Source organism: Hippopotamus amphibius, chromosome 13, assembly GCF_030028045.1.
Source record: "Hippopotamus amphibius kiboko isolate mHipAmp2 chromosome 13, mHipAmp2.hap2, whole genome shotgun sequence".
NCBI classification, from domain to species: Eukaryota; Metazoa; Chordata; class Mammalia; order Artiodactyla; family Hippopotamidae; genus Hippopotamus; species Hippopotamus amphibius.
In genome coordinates, this window is record NC_080198.1 from 4922274 (window position 1) to 4946166 (window position 23893).

The following is a 23893-nucleotide window of genomic DNA, read 5'->3' on the forward strand; positions in this document are numbered from 1 at the left end:
GGCAGTGTTAGGTCAGGGATGGAGTGGAAGTTTGGGATTAGCTGAGGCAAACTATTATATGTGGCAGGGATCCCCAGCCTCTGGGCTATGGACCAGTACTGGTCCACGGCCTGTTAGGAACCAGGCCACACAGCAGGAGGTGAGCAGCAGGCAAGCAAGCAAAGCTTCATCTGCCGCTCCCCATCGCTCTCCCTTGCTCACATTACTGCCTGAACCATCCCCCACCCTTGCCTGTGGAAAAATTGTCTTCCACAAAACTGGTCCCTGGTGCCAAAAAAGTTGGGGACCGCTGATGTATAGGATGGATAAACAACAAGGTCCCACTGTCTAGCACAGGGATCTATTACCAATATCCTGTGACAAACCGTAATGGAAAAAAATATGAAAAAGAATATATATATACACACACACATATATATATAAAACTGAGACATTTTGCTGTACAGAAGAAATTAACACAACATTGTAAATCAACTATGCTTTAATACAGTTAAAAAAAAAAGAGGGGATGCAATTTAAAATAGGGTGGTCAGGGAAGGCCTTGCTTAGAGGGACAGTGTATGATACACAATGGGAAATCTTATAGGGATGTCAGTTCTTCCACAAATAAATATGCAAATTCAAGGCCTTCCCAATCACAACATCAAAAGACTTTTTAATGGAACTTGACAATTTAGCCCTGTTTCATATTGAACAGGAAAAAATGCAAGAGAAAATAATACAGATGACTTTGAAAAGTAAGAAAAGGCTGGCATTTTCCTAACACCATCAAAACATATTGTAAAGTTATAGTAATTGAAACGGTGTGACACTGGTCTACAAATTAAAAAATAGACTAACGGAATAAAACAAAGAGTAAACAGAAGTGTGGCATGTTAATTAAGTGGGGAGAAAAGACCTAATTTCCTGCTACTTAACTAAGCTCTCTAAATATTTGTAGTTTTTCATCAAGTCTCTTGAATTTCCTCCCAAAGAGATAATTTTATGCTTCTTTTCCAATTGTTATGCCTTTGGTTGATTTCTCTTATCTAACAGCATTGACTAACATCTCCAATACCAGGTTAAATAATAAAGGTGATTGTATTCACCCTGACTTTAGTAGGTGTGCCTTTGGTGTTTGCCATTAAATAAGATGATAGCCTGGGGACTGGGATATCTCTAGTCTATTTCTATCTCTGTCTCTGTCTTTATCTGTTTGTGCTTTGCAAGCCTCATGCATTGCTCCATGCCAGGTTTATGATAGGTGAGTTTGGGCTAGATGCCCTCTGAAATTCCTTCCAATTTTAAGATTCAATTATTCTATATGTACATGTAAATTAAAAATTCTTTTTTATTTTTTTTTCAGAGAGAAGTGGATATTTCTCTCTGAAAGATTTTATGGCTCAAACAGAAAGCAAATGTCCTCATTCTGTGCCTCACATCTAGACTGACTGAAGGAGATGAGTTTTGAATAAAGTGGAAGTAGCAAAGGTGCAGGAAATGGAATACAGTTCTGACTGTTACCAACCAGAGCCCTCTGCTTTCAGGACCACCACCAGTGTCCCTTCATCCCACTCAACACACTTCACATTGTGTTCTGTTGGGGACAGAAATTGCACATATGATTTATCTCCAGCAACGGGAATTATGTAACAAGGACCCAACTGACTCCTATTCATACACTGACAACCTGAAACCACCCATGCCAGCACCTTGCTGCTACTATTCAATAACCAACCATCAGTATTTGGAAGAATGCCGCCACTGTCAGCATAATTCAGAAGAAGCAAAGAGATTGATTGCTAGGTTTTATGTTATGTTTCAGGGTTCTGTTTGATCGCCTGAGTTTTATGTTCTGAGGGTTCACCAGGTGTTTTCTCAGACACACTGCTCTATTTTGTGCTCTTTGATATACACGCTCCCAGCTGGCACCTTGCTGGCATTTTACTCATGGGCTGGTACAAGTCTACCAAAATCCAACTTTGGTTGCTTTGTTTCTTCCCAGTTTGGTTTCTAGCAGCCACACCTTTCCTCACAGTAGAGTGTGGAATCCTATGCTCACTTTAATATTGTATTTAAATACAGTATATTTAAAAATGAATCACTTCCTTTTATATAGAGTTATGCCTTTCTCTCCACCCTTTTCTCTCACAAGCCTGGGCTTTGAGGATTTGTTAGGTATTTACTAGAACATAACACCTAACTCAGGGGTGGGAGGGGGAACGCTCGCTTAGCCCTCCTGTGACTACACCAAGAGGCTGTGGACAACCACCAGTAGGAAGTCAAGCTTCCCATTTGTGCTTATCCATGATCACTTGCCACATAGTAGTTTTCCTCAGTTCATCTGGAAGTGGAATCTGGCATGAGGAATCCCTCTTCCCATAATGCCATCTCTAAAGTTTATTGGTTGTTAAGACGCTCCCTTTTCCAGAAGGAAAAATACATGTATTATGTGATCCAGGAAGATCCCATCTACTGAAGCCTTGGACTTCAAAACAGAAGAAAGAGAACTGAGAGGGCGTTTGTGACAAAACGGCAATACGAAACACATTTTTAATATTCCCTGTGCTTAGTGTTTGCAACCTTTCATTAGATTGATCCTGTCACTTAGGGTGAATGTTTTAATTAAAATGATATTTCAAATAGCCAGCAGCCCAAGGCTTAAAGCAATTGTAAGGAATAAAGATACTGCCAAAGAGCCCAACCCCATTTTCCAAGGTAGGCTCTGTGGGACTCCTCCCGCCTGCCTTCTCTGGGCTGGAGGCAATTGGCTCTGACCCAGAGGTTGACATTACATCTCTCCCCTTGTGACTCTGAGTGCTTTGGCCCACGTGCACACTGACTGTTGGTTGAAGGTTCCTGACCTGTGCATCGCAGGGGGATCTTGATTTAAGCAGCATCTACTCCTTTTCTTGATGATGGTTATAATAAAACCCTAGCTCAGATTTAGCTAAACAGGAAGTCTAAAATCTTATATTTGAAGACAGGCTGGGTGAACAGTCATCAGAGATGTTGTAGACTGGATAGCAGCGTTGGACTAGGCCGGTGATAAACTGGTTTTTTAGACACTGGGTGTTCCATGGAAGGAATTCAGAGATCACCCTGGGGTAAGGGGACACTAATAAATAATAATTGAGAACAACAATACAAGGTACTCGCCGTCCTCCCTGTTGATGATAGCCATTCACTCAGCAAGTTCTCAGGGTTATCTGCAGATGGTCCACTTACAAATATAAAAAAAAAAAAAAAAAAAAAGACAAGAAACAAAAGACAAGAAAGCAAGTCCCTCCAGATACAATGATGTTCTTTAAAATGGCAGTTTTAGGGAAAAGGATCCTGTTGGGAATGTCCTCAGTTAATCTATGAACGTAGCTTAGGGCCAAACTGACTTCAAAAGTGTAAAGATGAGACACCAAGCCTTGATAAATCTCTGACCTACTCCCTTGTCTTGAGACAAAGCATGGACCCATTTCTTTACCTTACAACAGTAAAATATATCCCAACAGAACAAATGTGGAAGAGAAACTGAAATCCTTAAAACCATTCAATAGCAGAGAGACTTCAAGAAATTTCTTAAGGAAAAGTCATGTTTCATCCACACAGTCTACTAGGAAGTTACAACTCTAGAAATAGGTACCAAGTCCAGCTTGGGAGGCCATTTTGAAATCCTTGTATCTGTAATTCTTTGATCCCACCCTATATGGGGCTTCCTGAGAGTCTAGGATTCATATGTTTCCTGCAGTCTGACCTGAGCATCTCTGCTGTAGCTCCCAAGAGGCCAATGTTTCTATCTCGTAGCTTTACTGAGTGGGCTCATGCTGACATCTCCATGGTCCTGAGAGTCTTTTCTTCCACAGAGGCTTCACCTTCAACTGCCTATAGCATCTGATCTCTTCTGCAGGAATTTGTGAGGTGTCTCTTATTTTTATAATAATAATTTTACACTATAATCACTTATTCACGTAGGGGAAAAAAAGGACTATTATTATACGTGAAAGCCTTTGGAAATCAGCAACAGTGAGGGTCTAAAGAGAAGAACAGTAAGGAATGACTCCTCTCAGAATCCTTCTTCTAACCCACCACTTAGTTGGATCCCCATGTACTTTATTAACCATTTGCAACAACCTGTTCAACATCTACCTTCCCTATTATGCTGTAAGTTCCATGACGGCAAAGCCTTTATCTGTTTTATTCAGCACTACATTCCCAGGACCTAGTAGAATACCAGGTACATAGTAGATGGCCAGTATATGTTTGTTGACCCACTGACCAATGTTAGACTAACTGCTTAGTATCTTAGGGTTTTAGTTTTTTCATCTATAAAATAAGTGGATAAATTAAATCATCCTCAAAGTCCTTATCGGATGGAACTAGTTTGTATCATGATTTGTGAAGTGCACTGATGTCTGCTACTTGCTATGAAATGAGTTACAAACATAAGATGGATTGTTGGATGCATAAAGGGATGGACAGATATGGGATAAACCAAGCATAATACAATGTTAATTGCAGAATAGAGGTAGTGAGTGTAAGGATGTTCACTGTACAGTTACTTCAACTTTCTATGTAGTTAAAAGTTTTTCATAATAAGATGGGGAAAATGTGGGGTTCAGAATAGCCTACAACATGGATTTTGGTCGGAAAAAAAGCTGAAGAAAGTAATTCAACATAAAAGTCATCAACAAGAGTTCAAGATTAGAAATAAAACAAAGAGACAAAATAGATGTATACATTTTAATAGAATCGTGTGAACTTGCAAAAAAAAATTGTGTAAGTAGTAGAAGCAATACGTGTGTGGTAAGAGTTTAGAGGAGAGAGAGAGCAAGCATGGGGGACTACCAACACAGGCAGAAGGTGCTTCAAGGAGTAGGTGATATTTTAGCAGGGACTTGAAGGTTATGCATAATTTGGTTGGGTGATGAGTTTAAGAAAAGGAATCTGTAAGGGGCTGAGGACAGCTGAAATGATAAAGTGAGCATATGTATGGGACAAGAAAACAAGCAAGGACAGTGAATTTCACATCGTCTTAGCTGCAACTAAACAGGGAAAGAGAAGGCTGTAAAGCAGCAATGATGAGAAATACAGTGTATTAGGGTTTCCCTTATATATTTGAGGTGCCTGCACACAGCACTTTCCATGTATTGTCTTATTTAATCCTCACAACAAACATATGAAGTAATTACAATCGCAATAGTTGCTAGTAAGGAAACTAAGGTTTAGAGAAGTATATAGTCATTTGCCCAAGGTCACAGCTAACAGCCAGTAGAACCGGGTTTGTCTGACCCCAAAGCCCAAACACCTAACCACTAGATGTACTGCCTCCCTGGTAAAGTGAGGCTAGACTCTAGGGGGCCTTAAATACCAAGGTGAGAAGTTTCACCTCTACCCCCAAGCCTGGAGATCCACTGAAAGATTTCTGATGATCAGGGATTTTTAAAAAGAAAATTAGCAGAAATATGCAAGAGATTGAAGCTAGGAAGCCCAACTACAGAGCTGTCACAATAGGTTGTGAATAAAAGCCCTAATCCAGAATAACTGCTATGGAAACTGAATAAAGGAATAGTCTTTAAGAAGAAATAATGTACTGACCTCTTCCTACTAATATTATACTGAAATATATTGAGAAATTCACTGTTTTGGTATTAAATATTCAAATTAAGTGTATCTTTAGATCCCAAATGTTTTATCAGCCCAGTGAGACTCCAAGGACAAATAAGCAGCCCAAATGTCATTCCAGTCCACTTGCCAAGCCAATCAGGCCTCAGGGATGGTTTGAGGGTCTTCAGAGTGTTGATAGGTCAGGCTTGTCTGAGCTGCCCCTTTGGGCTAGTCTTGCAATTCTCTATCACTACTGATGAGCTCCAGAATGGATCCAAGAGGTCGAAACCCAGTTGTCCATCAGTAATCTGATAGAGCTAATCTCCCTTCCCTAAGCGCTGGATCTAGAGCAACTAGGGTTTGTTAAGTTGTCACTTAACCTGATCCACTGGGATGGCTGTGGCTTTCTGCTATGAGCTGCCTGGAGGAGTTAGCTGAAGGGTGGAAATTCTTATCAAAAGAGATGTGAGTGGATATGGAGGTGGATGAAAATTCCCAGCGAGGTGGTGTTCCCTGGGGAGCATTTGTTTACATGTGTGGTGGGGTCCCTGAAACAGCTTTCTGGTGTTTCCTCCTCCCCTCTCTCTCTCCAGCTATTTCCCTGATAAGGTGACAAGCTGGGGAGTACAGACCACGAAACTAGAGAAGAAAAGACTCCTGAAAATATAGACCAGTGGACAAGCACAAATATGTGTGTGTGTGTGAGTGTGTGTGTGTGTGTGTGTGTGTGTGAGAGAGAGAGAGAGAGAGAGAGACTGTATCAATAGCCAAGATGGAAAGCAAGTTCTCAGACAGTGCTAGGGTGTTGAATAACAGGAGGGTCTACGAGAGGGAATGAATAATTGCATTATTTTCCCACATGTTTACAACCTACAGGCTTTGAAGTCCAAGGAGATTTGTAGGAGGAAGAGTACTATTCAAGTATGAGCCCAAAGCTCAGACACTCAGAAGTCACGTATAATGAGGGCTAGGCTCAGGGGGCTATTGTGAGAACCTAACAAATTGAGAGATGAGTGCTTTATAAACTGTAAAGTACCTCTAAACTGCCAGGTGCTATATAAGCTGTAAAATATTACACAAATATAAGGGAGAATGATAATGATTATTTGAGGAGGAAAACATTCTGAATGTAGTCTGTGACTGGAAAATTAGACAGCAAGAAGTTATTTTAAACAAACAACAGAATTTGCCTGTTGAAATGTATCTTCTCTCTTTCAGAACCAATAATCTTGATAGGGCTTGACATTTATTTCCAAGAGAAACTATTCAAAACACATGAGACTCCTTTTCTGGGATTAATTTCCTTCAGAACCAGCTTAGAAGCCACACAAAATTATCTTATTAATTTATAGTCACATTGTTTTGAACCTTACATATTATCTAGCTTAATCATTAGAGCTGACTCCAAAAGAATTTTAAGTGTTTTTTTAAAAATCAAAATTCACTCTCTAAAGCAATGGTTCTTTGTCTTTGTGTGTGTGTGTGTGTGTGTGTGTGTGTGTGTGTGTGTGTGTGTGTTGAGGACCTGCCAAATGCACAATGCACAGAACAGTGTGCATGGGAATTTCTAGATCCCAAGGTAAAGGACTCTTGATCTTCCAAGAGTTATAGAAATTCAAATTTGAGGGCTACAGATCTAAGGGCAATTATTTTCTGAGCATAAGCAGCAGGTTTGTTGGAATAAAGGTTTAGCCTCCCAAAGGAATTGGTTGAAGGAAACCACACCACTGTAGGAATGATGATATGGTATGAATGTTTAAAAATTAGTCCATTAGAGTCATATGAGGCGTGTGTTGTCATTTCTACAGCTGCAGTGGTTCTTGGCACGCGCGCGCGTGCGTGTGTGTGTGTGTGTGTGTGTGTGTGTGTGTGTGTGTGTTCATTGCTAGCGGAATGTTTAGGCAGCAGCATTTGCCTCCCCAGATGTCTACCCTCAACTCAATTTAACCAACTCAACCTGAAAGAGCCACAGCCCTAGGAAAAGGCATCAGATAGCTGAAATTGCCCTTGAGGCCCGCCTGGTTACAGGAAAGGAAGAAAGGCACGATTGGCACTCGTGTAGCTGCTCTCGGAGAAGTCCTGGCCAAGGAGCTTTGGAGCCTCCACTGCTGTTCTCTTTATGAGATGGAGGGGATATCTTGTGATCCTCTCACCTGCCAACCACTGTTCAAAACAGACTTTAGGTGAATTCGCTCATTTAACTCTCAGCCTCCTCAGAAAGATAGTATTATTCTTGTAGATGAGAAAACTGAGACACAGAAAAGCTAAACAACGTATAATCAAAGTCAATTAGCCAACAATTAGCCAAGCAAGGATTTAAACTCAGATTTGATTTCAGAGCCCAGGCTCCGTCTGTTGCCCAACACTGACTTCCATTTCTTCCCAGCCTCTGGGAAATGCTCCCGGGAGCTCCACCCTCCCTGGAGGCCCCTGGAAATGAAAGCCATTCACTTATCTCACCAAGGACAGTGTCCCGAAAGTCCGGCCCATCAGACACCTGGGACTAAGCCTCATTTACTTCTATTACTAACTTCCTTCCTGACCTTGGCAAGCTCCGTATGTTGTCTGGGTTTTCTCATCTGTAAAATAGAGGATAGAACTAGATGAAACTTCCAGCTGAAAAATTCAGTGACTGAATTCTGTGCACTCACTCCATTCCAGGCAGCTGGCAGGCCTCCCAGTTCTGTGGGCTGCTCACAGCTCCTCACAGTGTACCGCCTTCTCTGACCACCTAGCTAGAGGATGCTCCACGCCAACCATATGCACGGCTGCTGTCCATTTTACACTTACCTGGCTCATCTTTTCCATTTTAACTTCCGTATCTTATCTGAATTCCTCAAATATTTTGCTTACTCCTTTAACTCCTATATAGTACTCCAGTGTATGAATACACCAATTTATGATTTAATTCCTCCATGAGAGACAGTGGTTGTTTCCATCTTTCACTAACAGTGCTGAGACTAACATTCATTTAGTTGCTTCCTTGAGTACATGTGCAAGAGATTCTCTAGAATGAACGTCTCGAAATGGAATTGCTGAGTCATAAGGTTTGTGTATTGGGTATTACCAAATTGTTACCTGAAATTCCAGTACCAACAAACGTTCCCACTTGCAATGTGCAAGAGTTCTGTTTCTCACATCCTCACCAATCCTATCAAGCTTCACATTTTTCCAAACTAACATTCTGAATGCATTTGCCTTATGGCACTTAGTGCTTTCTACTTTATATTTGTTTATATGCTACCTACTCAACCGGGATGTAAACTTTGTGAGGGCAGAATCCTTGCCTAACGCTTCATATTCATCCCACAGGATTTACTGAGCTTAGTAAGTACACAACAGAGAGTTGTGAATAAATAATGAGCAGACCGAATTTATCTTGACCCAAGGAGAAGGGAATTCCATAAGGGCAGGAATGAGGCATCTATGTCTATTCATCTGGGGTGAGGATGTGGGTAGGGAATCCCCATCACCTGCAGTGATAGCTGCACAGTGATCAGAACTGGCTGACAGACCAAAGGTTTCAAGATCTATAGAGGACTATCTCCAACCTTCAGATCCTAGCTTTAGATAATTTTTGATCATGGTATTCATCAACTATTTATTGATTGTTGGGAGTGGCAAATTTCCCAGTCTCTGGGGCCTTTTTATATACCAAGAATGCTGTTTCCCAATGGAACTGCCCCACCTCTGGCCCCATCCCATTACTAAGGGTTGGATAGAATCAATGTGTCCTTTGGACTAGGAAGCTGCATGACCTATGATAAATGCCTCCCCCTTTTGACACCCCAGCAGTTCCAGGCTGACTCATTTTCTAAATAAGCCACTTGTGGCTTTTGGTCTGACATCACATGTGGAAGAATGAGTAATTTTTTAAGAACCAGAGTTATATTTGATCAGAATAAGATACACTGTGTATGTTACTCACGGTTCTAGGACAAGGGGTCAACACTGGTAACAAGTACCCCAACCTTCTCCCACCCCTCCTTTCCCTGGGGTCAAGGGATAGAGAGAAGGCAAAGGAAGGAGGGAGTATGGATGTGAAGAATTTTTGCATACATCTCTAATTTTATCACATTATGTACAGTTTAATAAAATTATCTTGTTGCCTCTGCTAGATTAAATAAAAGCAATACAGCAAAGTAGGTAAGGCCATGGGGCTCTGCTGCTTGGGTTCAAATCCCAGCTCCACCACATACCAGTTGGGTGACCTTGGGCAAGTTACTGACTCTTGATTTGCTTCCATTTCCTCATTTGTAAAACAATAATAGTGCCTATAATGTAGGGGTGTTGTGAGGAATGAATGAATTGATACATGTTGAGCACTTAGGATTGTGCTGGGAACTTAGTAGGCACTATGGAAATATTAGTAGATATTTCCTTGAATCCATCACAATGTTTATGCTCACATTGTAATAAATGTGATAATAAATGCTTTTTGATGAAACGAATTCGTTCTATTAAAACATGTGGAAATGGGGGATAGAAGTGACTACAAGTGGAAATGGAAGGAACCATAAAGATCAATTCCCTTGAGCACAGGTATTAGCTGCCCCCCCACCCTTTTGTTTTGTTAGTTGCTTGTTCCCTAGTCATGTGCATTGTGGTGGGAGAAGGGCTGCCTCCCAGGTGTCACTCAATGGAGGTTCTACTTACTGTTTTTTAAGTGTAAGAAGAAGGTGCAGTTCTAGATCCTCGAACCCTGGAAGCATGGGCTGAGTTAGAAGGGAGACCACGTTACCAGAGAACTTCATTCTCTGACCTCTCAGTACCTACTGCTTGTGAGAAGTTAGCAAGACAGTGGCATTAGGATGGGAGTTACTTTGTTGTTAGTAGGATGGGTATCATGTGTAGGAAATTATTTAGATAAGATGTTCGTATCAGTGCAGATGAGGCATGCATCCTCACAGCATCTGTGGTTTGGGGAATATACCCCTGAGTACTGAGAGTCATGAAGAAGCCAGAGTGAATCCCCTCAGAGCCTGCCCTTAGTTGCAGACTTCTTCAGGATGCCAGGGGATTGGGGGACCCCATTCATGAGAGCAGGCTGGTCCTGCCTCACTGGCACTTCTGTGTGGGTTTTGGCTGAGGAGACTGATGGGCCAGACAAGTAGCTCCAACTGGGCCACTACGGAAGCAAGGGTGCTAGGCTTATTAGCAAGGCTCCACATTCAGTCCGACTGGTAGAACTGCTGAGTTACTGAAGGAAGTCCAGCTATCCTGGAAGAAACAGATTCACAGGGGAGGTGTCAGGAAGCGCAGCCTAGGGGGCATCTAAAGGACAGCCATATTCTCAACCACTTGCAAAGACAGTCACACACACCCTGACACAAACAGCTTCACCCTCCTGGGCCTTTCCCTTCCCTACACTCTCTCACACATGCCCGTGCCTCACACACACTCTCTCAGTCAAAAGGGTGGCCTAGGGAAGACCTCATGGCTGAATCGAATGCTGGTTAATGCTGCTGCTTTTATTACACCAAAGGTCTTAACATTTATTTGGAGAGGAACACAAAACTGGGCATACTGGCATGCATTCTCGACAGCACAGCTTCGGAGGAGCTCAAGATCACTGCCGCCCGCACAGGAGAACCGCGCTGGGGGGGGGGGGGGGGGCGGGGGCAGGGGGACTGCAGGTCCTTGATCTCTCCAGTCAGCAGACTACAGGTGCTTCACCACCATAGCAGTCGAGGAATCGCATGTGCTGGGCAGGTATGTTTTCAACAGCTAAACAGATGTGACAAGGGATCCAGGTGTGGGAGAGTCCCTAACACGCAGAGCTGAGAGTATTTTGGGGTTAAGTATATTCTCCCCAAACAGGCAGCACTGACTACAGGGGGGCATGCTTAGCACTGCATCTGAGCTTGGTTAAGCAACCAGGTGTCCTCAATGAAGGGAATCCTGGTTTCACAAGGAAGAATAAGACATGATGGCGCTATCACAATAAGGCCACTAAAGTCACAGCAAACAAGGACCTCAGAGGAAGCTCCCATGACTACAGGAAAGTGGCTCTATCCTCTCTGATGTCAGGTGTCCCTCGCTGGGTAGGCACCTGCTCTGAGACCTTCACCTGGTCCTTTCTGAGCTGCACCACATCACTGAGCACAAAAGAGCAGAGGAGGGGGCCACACACGTCAAGGTCACGGGACATCACCACCAAGTGTGGCTGACTGTTGTTGGCAAATGTCTTGGATGCCTTTCCTGGTTGGGCCGGGTGCCCCTGTGTGTCTGGAGAGCTAATCTGAAAAGAGGCTGGCAAAGGACTTCCTCAAGCTCCGGATGGTCTCTGCCTTGGCTTCATCCTCATTGGCTGAAGACCGGAAGAAGGAGGACTCAGAGAAGCTGAAGGCATTTGTCAGGGACTGCGACTTGCTTGAAGATAAAAACCAGAGAGAACGTGAGAGGGTGGTGTTCCCAGTGAGGCAGGGAAGGACGGTGACACGAGGATACACAACTGGAACCCCCACTCCCACCCCAGGGGGATGGGGTGACAGAGGAGACAGCCAGCCTGGGGTGTGCTACCAGGCCCCTGGGAGGTCCCTGTGCTCTTTTCTCCACCTGCAGTGCTGCTCAAACAGGAAAGGATGGGGGCAGCATGGGAGAGAGGGAGAAAGAGGAAAGAGAGAAGAGAAGGAAGGAGAAGGAAAAGAGGAAGAATGGGTGGCTCAAGGCTTTTTCTTTTACTTAATGCTAAAGGGCCTGCAGCCTAAATTTCAGAGCCCCAACTTGGTAAGTACTAATCCAGGAATCTCGCACCCTTCCCCTCAGATGAAATAGCGACCAGGGGACCGTGGACTCTTGTGCTCTCTTCCCCATCAACTGTCCAGTAGTAGAGCCAGCATCAGAAGACCTGGGTCAGAGTCTTGGTTCCATCCCTCACTCACTCTTGACCTTAGAAAGCCACGTGCCTCTCTAAGACTCGGTTTCTTGTTTGGTTTATTAATTGTGTTATGTAGATGTCTGGTAAAATGATCTCTAGGCCTTGTCAGCTCTTCTATTTTGCTTTTTTCTGATTCCAAAAGAACCTTTTGGCTCGGCACAAACTCTAACGCCTCCATTTACTGTCCTTACGATGGGAGTAATCGCCCTCTCGGGCTTCCTCAGAGGAACCTAATGTGAGGTCTGTGAGGTTTAGGGTGTCCAGGGGCAACAGAGGTACATATCAGGCCTACACAAGGTTATTGGGTAGTTTTCTAATCAAAAAATCCAAATTGCACACATCTTAGGGACCAATTTTTTCCTTGAGACACTAGTGATTCAGAGAGAAAGACTGTGAAGGCAAGAAGGTGGAGGGGAGGCCAGGCCCAGCAATGCAGGAGAGGACACGTGGTCTGGCGTCTCCATGGCCGTCTTCTCTCCTTCTTGACTTCTGCTTGTGTTTTTCCTGCTGGTTTCTGGCTTCAGAACTCCTCTCCCGGTCCCAGCGCTCCCAGCCCTCCTCTGGACTTGGGCCAGCCCCCGTAACTGCCTTCTACAGGAGCATGAGTGCGTCTCTTGTCCCGCAGTGACTGAACAGGTGCCCTGCCTCTCCCTGGGCCTGGGATGAGCCCCAACACGCTGGCCTGGGGAGCAGGGATACCTCCGCACGCACAGGCTGAGGGCACTGGTACAAGCCTCCAGCGTGCTGTCAGAGGCTGGTTCAATTCAACAGCTTCAGCTCAGAGGCAGGGACAACCCAAAGATCTGCCCTCAGACTGGGGCCAGAGAGAAGGTAGGTGAGATTAAAAAGTCGGCTTGCAGAAAATGACTGGGCTGAGGGGAAGTTGTGAGGCAGGCAAGACATGAAATGTGCCCCTGGCCAGAGATGGGGAGCAGGGCTGGGGGATGGCCCTCCCATCATACAGGATTGGGAGACCCAGAGAAATTGGTCATCCAGACCACCCAAGCCCTGGCTCTGCCAATAACTAGCAGAAGGGCTTTGACAAAGAAAATCAGATCTCCCTGAGCAGTGTTTTCTCATCTGTGCAGTGACTAAATGACCTCTGAGTGGCTCATCTGGGCTCCAAACTTTACAGCCACTGTTCTCCATCTCTGAGAGTCTCATCCCTTTACTGAGATGTGCTCATGGACTGCTTTCACTCCCACAGGCTGCGGCTGTCTATGCTGACAGTGATGACAGAGGTCTGTGTTTGGGGATGCTGAGGAGAGCTGGCTCTGGTTCTGGGGGAGGGTGGAGCTGAGCACTGAGGTGCTGTCCCTCCCAAGTGCAGCTGTACTGTTTCCTAGGGGCCCTCAGTTCTGTCCTCTGGAACAGGACAGTGTGACAGGGATCTCTAGGGTTACTGTTGGGAATGAGGGAACCCAAGAGGATGGAGTTCCTCTGGGTCTCTATCTGGGCCTTCTCCTCTGATGACCACACCAGAAACTGACCTTCTTCTGACAAAGGTAAAAAAGTTGAAATGGATTTAACTACTTCCCCCTTTTCCTTCTGGGCAGCCTTGCTGATTGGCACACCCTAAACTGTGAGTCAGAGGCAGAAAAGAGAATTAATTTTTTTTTTTTAGAAAGAGAGAGACACATATACACACAGAGAAAAGGAATGGAAAAAAGAGTGGGAGAGAGGATTTAAAAAAAAAACCCAAACCCTAAGCTAGTACAAGAATGGTAGAGGGGGTAGTAACTGCCTTATTGCCACTCCCCAGGAAGAAAGGGGAGGGTTTGAGCTTCTAGCCAGACCTTAGACTTTCACTTCCCTCTTTCTTACCCTCCCCAATCAACCCAACCATGCCCCCCCCCCAAAAAAAACACACACAAAAAAAACAAAAAAACCCACCAAAACCCAAACCCCCCAAAAACCCCCAAAAAATATCTGTAGGAGGATGTCTGATTGAAGGTGCTTCCTAGCAGCTCTGGAGCCCAAGGCCTGAGAGGAGGGGCAGGAAGAGGGGAGGGGAAGGAGCTGCTGAGTTGTCTCTTACTTGAGCTGTGGGTGAGGCTGGGGCTTCTGTGGTGGAGCAGCCGGGGGTGGCTGGGCCTCTGCCAGGGAGCTGCTGCTGGAGGGTGCATCTCCGTGGGTGGTGGGGCCGCCCGGCCGCTGAGGAGCCAAGAAGGAGGAAGAAGAGGAGGAGGAGGAAGAAGAGGAAGGTGGCAGTGATGGTCCAGGGGGGAGCCGGCGTGGAGGCAGCACCTTGCCTGGGGGTTGCATTCCTTGGGGTTGCCCAGGGCCCCCTAGGTTCAGTACAAGAAAAACTTCATAATTTAACCATATCAAAGGGTTTCCTTATTATAATCTATGTCTCAAAGGGTGTGGTTATTTAATTACCAAAGGATAAGCTCTATTACAAGAAGCCACCCAAGGCTCTGAAGGGCTCCAGAGCAAGTTTCTGGTTACCGTCAGACATCGCTGCTACACGTTCCTCCTCAGAGTCACAGCCACAGCATGTCAGAGCACAGGGAAGAAATCATGGGATGAGCAGCCCCCATCAGAGGCGAGCTCTCTTACAGAAGGTCCCTAGACCACAGGGACCACCCCTCTCCCCCAGAGGTTCCTCAGGTGCAGGCCAAGTTGGCCCACTGTGTACTAGGAGGTCTCAAGTTCCACACGGCAGACACAGTGCAGGGTGGTGGAAAGAGTCCTGGTCGGGGGTTCAGAAAACCTAAGACACAGTCTATCAGCTACTCCCACAGCAAGTCAGCAGACTTCTTTGGACGTTGGTGTTTCCAATCATGAAACTGTTAAAAATTAAGACCTAGTCCTAGTAATCTTTCAAGATAGTAGTGCTTCAAAGATGACAGTGGACAAGAAAGTTCTTCAGAAAGTATTCTGTGCCTTATGATCATCGATAATCACTGACTTAAATTGTTTTTTTGGAGTTGGTCTTAGCCCGTCCCGCTCCACGCCTGCATGTCTGATTGTCGTACCCCTAGCATGGCTTCCTTTTAGCATTAACTTGTGCCCATGACTAGGACCGTTCATGTCCAGGCACTCTTTTACCTCTTAGTACCATCCTCAGGGACTCCACTCCCTCCCAGGTGTATGTGATGAAACTGTCCAGAAATCAAAGTCCCATTCTCCCCTGGAGATGTTGGGAGCACCATTTGGCAAAGAGGCCCCCCAAAAAGGATCAGGATCCCCTTCTCCCAGCATGAGACATAAATCTATCTGGCGACCTGGAGATCTCATTTCTCAGTCTCAATCCCAGAGTCGACTGGAAGGAGTGGGCTTATAGAAACTCAACGACAGATAAGAGCTATATTGTAACTTAGTTTTCTAGAAACACCAGGACACCTGTACCCTCTGGAAAGGCAGAACTGTATGTTTATACCATTGTACATCCATGATTGTAAGCCAGTTTCCTCTCTACACGGCATGGACTCCACCTTATCATCAATGACCAATTAATACCAGGGTTAGTTACACATAAATAAGTAAATAAATAAATAAATGGAAGTTTGCATGTTGAAGAAATTCTAAGTTTGAATCAGATAACTAGTGAAAATGACACATTAGCAGATCGTTTCACATTAACCAGCCTTTGCCTTTCCCAAAGTTCGGCATCATTTGGATCAGCATTTTCTTGTAAAGTATTGCAGGTTGACAGCTCAGCCTCTTGTACCAGAAACCTGAGTGCTTTCCCACCTGTACAGAGATACTTGAATAGCCAGAAACTTTACAACTTAACAGTGAAGACAGATATAACTTTTCCTTTATTGCACATTAAGCTGTACAAGAGTCACAAAAGAGAGGTACTTCAATCACACTTTCAGCATTGGCTGAGGTTCTCCCAGCTGGATCGGTACAAAAAAAGGGGACAACATCAGAAAAGAAATGGGTACAAAACACCTCAACGGCAATCCTATACTGTGACACGGATGCCCCAGGCCACAGAGTTGTCCTTAGCATGCTGCCTGAGGGCACAGGACAGTCAGGGTGTGCTGTCTCCTTGTGTTTGGCAGTGGGAGGGAGCCCTGGTCTGTTTCTCCCCCACCTGACAGACTGTAGCTGACACCACCCGGGAGCCTGACTGAATTCAAATGGTAACTTTGTATTTGTGGCTCACAAATGTCACATGAAAAGCACCTGAATGTTCACACTGATCACATGCAAAGAAGCAACACCACCATCAGCTCACCGCTTGGACAAAAATAAATTAAAAAAATAAAATGTATTCCTCCATTCTGGGAAATGTTTCTTTATTCTTTTCTTTCATTTCATTAGACTGGGAGGTATTTAAGGACCTGATTCTTATGCAACCCACCGGGAAGTGCGTAACTGCATATATATGTATATATTTACAACAGATCGAGTACCATCAGCATCTACATCATCTAAGGGAGGAATCGCAGACAAGAACATTCACACTCAGTGCATTTCCCTGTAGCTCAGAATTTGCCAGCAACCGAAAGAGAAACCGGGGCACGTGCCCCTTGACACAGAAATCATGTTACACACGACCAACACCAGTTATTCCTCAAACCTAGCAATCCAGAAAGGTGACATGTCAGTACAGAGTGAGAGGGAATGTAAAAGTAGAGCTAGAAGCACTTCTTCTAAAAGGCAAACTGCTGGCATGAACTCTCACAGCCCAAGGTGCTAGAGGAGGCCACTTGGTGCCTGATCCCGGCCTGGCCAGGAGATGGCAAGATGAGGCACTGACCCGAGGCCTGGTTTAGTAACTGCCTCATCCCTGCCCAGGAGCTGCGTGTCAGAGGAAAGAGGACAAATGGGTGAGGGCTCTTTGAAAGCCACAGCTGTGGAGCCATGGCCCCAAACACACACAAGCTAAAATCTGAAACAGTCCTTCTCAGGAAAGATAAAGCTCTTCATTCTCTGGACTCTGGAGAGCTCTTGGAACAGCTGAAAATTCAGCAGGCGCCCACGTCAGAGTTCTGGAGGCAGTGTACCCACTCGAGGGAAATGGGACAATTTTTATTCACTTCCGTGTCGTGACGCCTCGGGAGAGGCCAAGAGAAGAACGGTTGAATCCTTCCCAGACTATCAGTAGCTCCCTGCAGTCTATGTCCCAAATTGCTAAAGAATTATCTCTGTACGAGCTTTGGGGAAAACGAAGCAGCCTCAGTTCCACAGAAGCGTACAGATGGCCAATTCAGAAACAGCAACAAAGTAGGAACAACTTAGGGGGACTAAGATGAAAATACTCACAAGTTCACTTTGATATTGCACATCAGCGGCCCCATTTTTTTTTTTTTGTCTAATCTCATAGCTAATTAGTTAATAATAAAACGAAGGGTACACTGGGATGTCAAACACAAAACACATTCCTGGAAATAGCTTGTTCTTTATATTTCATGTCATCACTAAAAACACAAGAGCTCTACAGGCATAGCCAGCCTATTCACATAAACTCAAATGCACCAAATTTTAGCAAATGGAGAAAAAAATGCCTTCAGATTCAATAGATGAAGCTATGGAAATTAGACCTTGAAAATCTCTTAAACTTCTATCTATTTACCCTAGTCATGCAGAAAGGAAGCAAAAAGCACAGTTCATTGAAGATCCCAAGCACACTCATGGAGGTAAGCAGGGGGTGGAGGGCGGTTTATCTGAATCTGGGGGGAGGGGAGTTGGGTTTTATCTTTGTGGTCTTTGTATCTCCCCTGTCCACCCCCCAGTCCTATTTCACCCCACATTATGTAATTAAAATATACTATTAAACCACCCAGAAGATAGTCACATTGAACTTGGGAGAGGCACAATTCTTTTGTACACTGTTGACAAACAGCCCTGGAATCACAAGTTATACAGAGAAACAAAAGTGAGCATTACAAGCACGAACAGGAACAGGTAAACAACCAGACAGAGGCGCTGACACTGCATAGGAAAAACACAGTCCAGTCAGCACTGAAAGAACGCAGAAACGGCACCAATGGGGGGGGTCTGTTGCTCCCCTCCCCGCTTTCCTTTCTTTCCTTGTTTGTTTTTTGGCTTAAAATTTCTGCTTTGAAAAATTAACTACCAATCACTTTAAGAAGCTTGGACTTGTTTTGGCCCTACTGCAATGCCATTACAGTCGAGAATATACTGTAAACAACCTTGGGGGGCTGGCCGCTGAGGTGGGGTCTTGCTCGAGTCCGGATCCTTAAGTGTTCCACTCTGGAAGACAAAAAAGCAAAAGAGATAAAAACAAAACTCCAAGCAGATTCCAAAGAGAAACCCTGTGGCTCTGTGGCACGGTCTGCAGAGGGATCCGGTGGGATTCAGTGAGATCTGGCCCAGGGGCTCGTGCTGTTCTGGAAATGCCTCAAAGGGATTCTCAGCCTCTGGGGTATTGCCGGGGCCTTGGTGTAGGCAGTATGGGGCAGTGTCCGAGACCTAACCCCCTTTTCATTTTACTCCCCTGTAGGCACTCTTTCTAGAAGCTTTGAGTCTTCCAACAGCATCTGGTTTCTTCTTGGGGACTACCTGAGGTCCAGCTCCCCTGGTACTCACAGGCCCAGCTTCCTGAGGAAGGATCAACACCAAACTCCCAAGAGTGGCTGGAGAGCCAGCCAGGTGATTCGCCTAGACTTGGCTCACTTCTCCTGTGGAGTTAACTCTGGGGTGGGATCAGCTCTGGGGCTGACTTGGGGGTCAGATCTATTCTTTGGGCTGGGCTGGAACTCCCACAGGGAGGGACTTGAAGGAGGGGACAGTCTTTTGTTTCCCAGGACCCCCCTTACCCAGAGGGAAGGAGTAAGACATTAATGTTTGTAAGTGCTCAAGGCCAAGCTGTTTTTCACTCTCAAACAGCATAATTGCATTTTACCCAGCAACATGGCTCCACTCCCAGGCTTCCTCTCCTCCCAGCTGTGATTCTGATTATGCCTTGACAGGATCAAAGATGCATGCGACTTCAGTTTGTCTAGCATTCGCACTAAAGGCAGTGAGCACTTGGAGCTTGAATTCGGCACAGGGGAAATGCTCTGTGAAGGCCGGGGGCTGCCAAGTGTGCCAATGGTGATGTCAAAGAGGCAGCTTCAGAGGCAAGGCTACGAGAGGCTCAGTGTGTCCTCAGCACCTCCCACTTCCTCTTTCAGTGCTCCTCTCTCTTGTGACAGGCTCCCCCAGCCCTACTCCCACATTAAAACTGTTCCCCATTCCCATGGGCCTCCGATCTGGCCTTCAGGCCCATTTTCAGCTCCACTACTGGAGAGCAGAAGTGCTACCCTCTCCAGTATCATGGTCTGTTAATGACAGAATTGCCTAAAACTGTTCTACCAGGAGGATTTCAGATAGCAGGAGGTAGGGGGCCTTTGAAATTTCTTTGGTGCCACCGCATCAGAGGGTGCCCATTCTGTCTACAATCCCAACCTCTCATAGATCACAGCAAGAACACCCACACTTCCTTTACCCGTCTTCCAAGGACTTTCACGGGATCCACAAGTGGGTCTGAACCCCAGCAATGAAATACCAAACCCAATAAGCCAGCTGGAGCCCACACTCTCCAGTCAGCCATCAAGACCCACCAGCTTTTCCATCTTGGCATCTAAGATTCACCATCTCCTCTTGACCTACTCTGGTCAGGCCTATATTGTGTCTTGTTTAGACTACTAGAATAGTCTCTCAATTCTTTAGTCTCTTCTCCAATCCACCTTCTGGATACCTATGATCCTCCTAAACTCCTTCTCTAATTGTATCACTTTACTGCTCTAAATAAATTATAGCTAACACTATATACATGCCAGGTAACATGGTGGACAATTTTATGAAGTATTTCCCTTAAACCTCACAACAGCTCTATGAGGTACCAACATCCCTAATTGTTAGGTAAGGAAACTGAGGCCCAACTAAGGTAGGTAATTTGCCCAGGGCCATACAGAGGCAGCTGGCATGTGAGCCCAGGCAGTGGGCTCTTCTCTTCCCGTTGCCCACAGGATGACGTCCACATTCTTCAGGCTGACACCAGAAACTTGCTTCAGCATGGCTGGACTGGCCCTTCTAGCCTCTCCCCCTCATGTTCTAAACGTACGTGACCCTTCACTGTTTATTCTCTAGTCTAGGCCACTCTAGTGTTTATGCTGAGTACCTTCCAGAAATACCTTTTCTCCTTTTCTACCAATCCAACCCAACACATCCTGGAGGTCTAAGTCAAATTCTACCTCATTCATGAAATCTGTTCTCTGATTGCCCCTTTCAATTCTGATCTCCTCTCTGAAATCCTATAATAGCACTTAATAGACTGTCTTGTTATCCTGAAGACTGGAATGATGCTTCTAGGAAGGTTGCCAGATCTTTGAGGGCACAGATTACGTGTCTTCATCTTTTCATGAATTCCTAACAATTACAGCGCCCGTTTTTTTAAAAAGAGAAATTGGGATATAGGGCCTGATATGGTGACTATGTATTAAAAAGGTAAAAATACTTAAAATTAGGAGTATTTTGAAAAATTTAAGACTATCACCATTTTACCAATGCCATCAAGCACAGGACTGAGCACATAAGAGGTCCTTAATAAATGCTTATTCGATAAATGACCATGCAACAACAGTGAAGTCCAAAATGGAGTAGAGTCGAAGTCTTTTAAGGGAAAAATGTTGTTAAACCACAGATGTTAAACCACACTGTATTTGGCATCAACTCTGATTAGCAGCTCTAAAAATGCTCAGGTTAGAGAATTAAACATGAGGCCTGCTACATGTGCCTACATATTAGGCGCAGAAGGGAGAAAGTCTTGTTACCTCCTGGAGCTAAATTGGACTCCTTGTTAGATCTGTTTCTTTGACTTTAACCTTTGCTTTTTGTTGCTTTTGTTATTGTAATCATACGTGATGGCCTGCCTCAGGGAACACTGCCCCTCTACCTGAATGTTGAACTAAAGTGCCTCTGTTCAGCTCACAGGCAGACAATCTGCCCGCCCACCTGTGTGAATGGGTGAAGTTAACATATCCTCTCACTGAGGCTGGTTAGTCCCAGAGATCTTCTGTAAGACTGATGGCCCTTTAACTTTACTTCCTTACAGCCTCTCCCTCTCTGGTTCTATAAAACAAACTGGCATCCAGACCCCAATAAGATGGTTTTTTAGGAGACATTAGTCTGCCATCTTCTCAGTTTGCTGGCTTTCTGAATAAAGTCGTATTCCTTGCCTCAAAACCTCGTCTCCCATTCATTGGCCCGGTGTGCAGCGAGCAGAACGAGCTTGGACTCAGTAACAAAAACAAGCCTCGGAGAAGCAGAAATTGTTTCCATCAAGACTGCATAATCCAGGGCTTCCTAGGTGGTGCAGTGGTTAAGAATCCACCTGCCAGTACAGGGGTCACGGGTTCGATCCCTGCTTCAGGAAGATCCTACATGCCACGAAACAACTAAGCCCGTGCACCACAACTATTGAGCCTGTGCTTTAGAGCCCATGAGCCACAACTATTGAGCCCATGTGCTGCAACTACTGAAGCCCACATGCCTAGAGCTCGTGCTCTGCAACAAGAGAAGCCACGGCAATGAGGAGCCCATGCACCACAACGAAGAGCAGCCCCTATTCACCGCAACTAAAAGAAAGCCTGCACACAGCAACAAAGACCCAATACAGCCAATAAAATAAATAAATTTATTAAAAAAAAAAAGACAGCATAATCCAGTCACGTTAGGGACACTACAGGCCCAAGAGTTCTTTCCCATTGTGAGCTCTTCTTTCTCTTGGCCTGGCTGCCAACTGGAAGAGAAGTCTGCAGGATGGTGTTTGGTAATGGGCACACAGGATACCAGAGCTGACTTACTGCCCAAGCTGGGTATCAACCCCACCCCCAACACACACACACACACACACACACATACACTCTGCAGTTGGGTCTCCAACAGTAAACCTTTAAGACTGCGCAGCAGGGTTATTGAGGAATTTGGGCTGTGGGGTTAGGAAGACAGTGGGTTAAATCTAAATCTCCCACTCACTAGTTTTGTGACCTTGGGCAAGTTATCTCCCTCCTCTGCACCTGCCTTTCTTCATATGGTTTCTATGATATGAAGTGAGATTATCTATCTGCCTACCTACCTACCTATCTATTGAGATATCTATAAGTAGCTGTTCCTGGCAGGTGGTACAAAAGATACAAGAGATGACGGTAATGATGATACTGTTGGGGCCTTTTCCTCTGAAGCTTTGTTGTTTCTTAGGTCTCACTCTTATAATGGAATACCCCCTCATATAGTTTGTGGAGCCACTAGGGGCACTTGCCAGTCCCCTCCCCCAGGGCCTCACCTTGTACCACTGACAGCTGCCCATGAATCACCTCAGACATTGGTCAAGAGCAGCTTAAGATGCTCTCCTCTGAGAATTGTTATTTTCAGAGATGGTTACGGAAGACCCCAGGGCACAAGGCAGAACCAGAGCCAGTGGGCAAAAGCTCCTAAAGGTAGACTTTCATTTACAGGAAGAACTTCGTATAGTAAAAACAGGGGAAGAGGCTGTCTTGGGAGATGGGTATGTTCATGCAGAGGCTAGAGAATTACCTGACAAAGACACAGTAGGGAATATACCTTTATTAAATATGAGATAAATTAGATGAACACTATGGTTCATCTTCCAACTCTGAGAACCTATGATTCTAGGAAAAACTTTAAAAATCCCACGGATTAAGCTCTGGTGGTGAAACCTACAGCATGAGCTGCTAGGGGTAATCATACCACCAAGCCTGGCCCTGGCTCTCCTCAGCCTCAGAAATATACGAATGAGACACCCAAGGATGAACTGAGCCAAAAGTTCCAAAAGCTTCAGGGGAAGGGCTCCCAGAAGCTTCCTCTGCACCCGAGCCTAGGAATGTGCCTTGGCCACCCTTGTCTGGCGCCTAGGGAGCTTCTCCTGCCCCCACCCCTTGGAGCTTGTGGACCAAAGACTTCCCAGGGGTTATGGGAGGCAGGAGGAGAGTCCCCCAGGACTGTGCCTTGCCAGGCTGAGACTCTCTGGCCCTGCTTATGAGCCTTCTGTCTGCTGGGGCTGAGGGCCTATTCCCTGTGGGGTTTGGCTACCATGGAATTTGTCTCCAGTCACCAAGAGCCGCCTGGGATGCCGAATTCCACAGAAGTCTGGCCACTCTGGCGTCACTGCCAAAGTCTGGCCCGTAGCCAGCCCACAGCAGGAACTCAGGGCCAGACTGAGCTGCAGCGTTTCCCTCAGGAAGCTGGGTTGACTCAAACAGGTAAGAATGTGAGGTCCAATGCTTATGCCCAGCTGCATACACACAAAAAAGAGAATAAATGGCCGTATAGCAGCATAAGGAAACCCCCCAAGCAACCCTGGGCTTAGAGAAAGAAAACAAGCTCAGAGGGTGTTGGCATGTAATACTGCTGCCAACAATTGGATGCAGCTGGAGGTGCATCAGTGTCCCAAGTCGGGGAGGTCACAGGTCCACTGCTCTTTTGGCCGATAAGCCTCACAAGAGAGCACTG

At 45.4% G+C, this 23893-nt stretch overlaps 1 protein-coding gene and 1 long non-coding RNA gene across 3 annotated transcripts in view; one reads left to right on the plus strand and one right to left on the minus strand.

The window, feature by feature from the left end:
• Nucleotides 1-11033: 11033 nt before the first annotated feature.
• The window catches only part of SYN2 (synapsin II), a 158017-nt gene continuing 145157 nt past the window's right edge, over nucleotides 11034-23893 (minus strand). The window contains exons 11-13 of the mRNA XM_057705271.1: nucleotides 18571-18631; nucleotides 14496-14745; nucleotides 11034-11949 (exon numbers count right to left, since the gene is read on the minus strand). Of these exons, the coding sequence (XP_057561254.1) occupies nucleotides 11814-11949; nucleotides 14496-14745; nucleotides 18571-18631 (447 nt within the window). The 3' untranslated portion in view covers nucleotides 11034-11813. The remainder of the gene's footprint in view (nucleotides 11950-14495; nucleotides 14746-18570; nucleotides 18632-23893) is intronic.
• LOC130834708 (uncharacterized) lies at nucleotides 13150-21516 on the plus strand. 2 transcript variants are annotated; one of them, XR_009048740.1, is made up of 3 exons: nucleotides 13150-13288; nucleotides 17996-18054; nucleotides 18882-21516. It is a non-coding gene; the product is annotated as an uncharacterized LOC130834708 (long non-coding RNA). The 2 variants fall into 2 exon arrangements; XR_009048739.1 differs by lacking the exon at nucleotides 13150-13288 and adding an exon at nucleotides 13825-13962.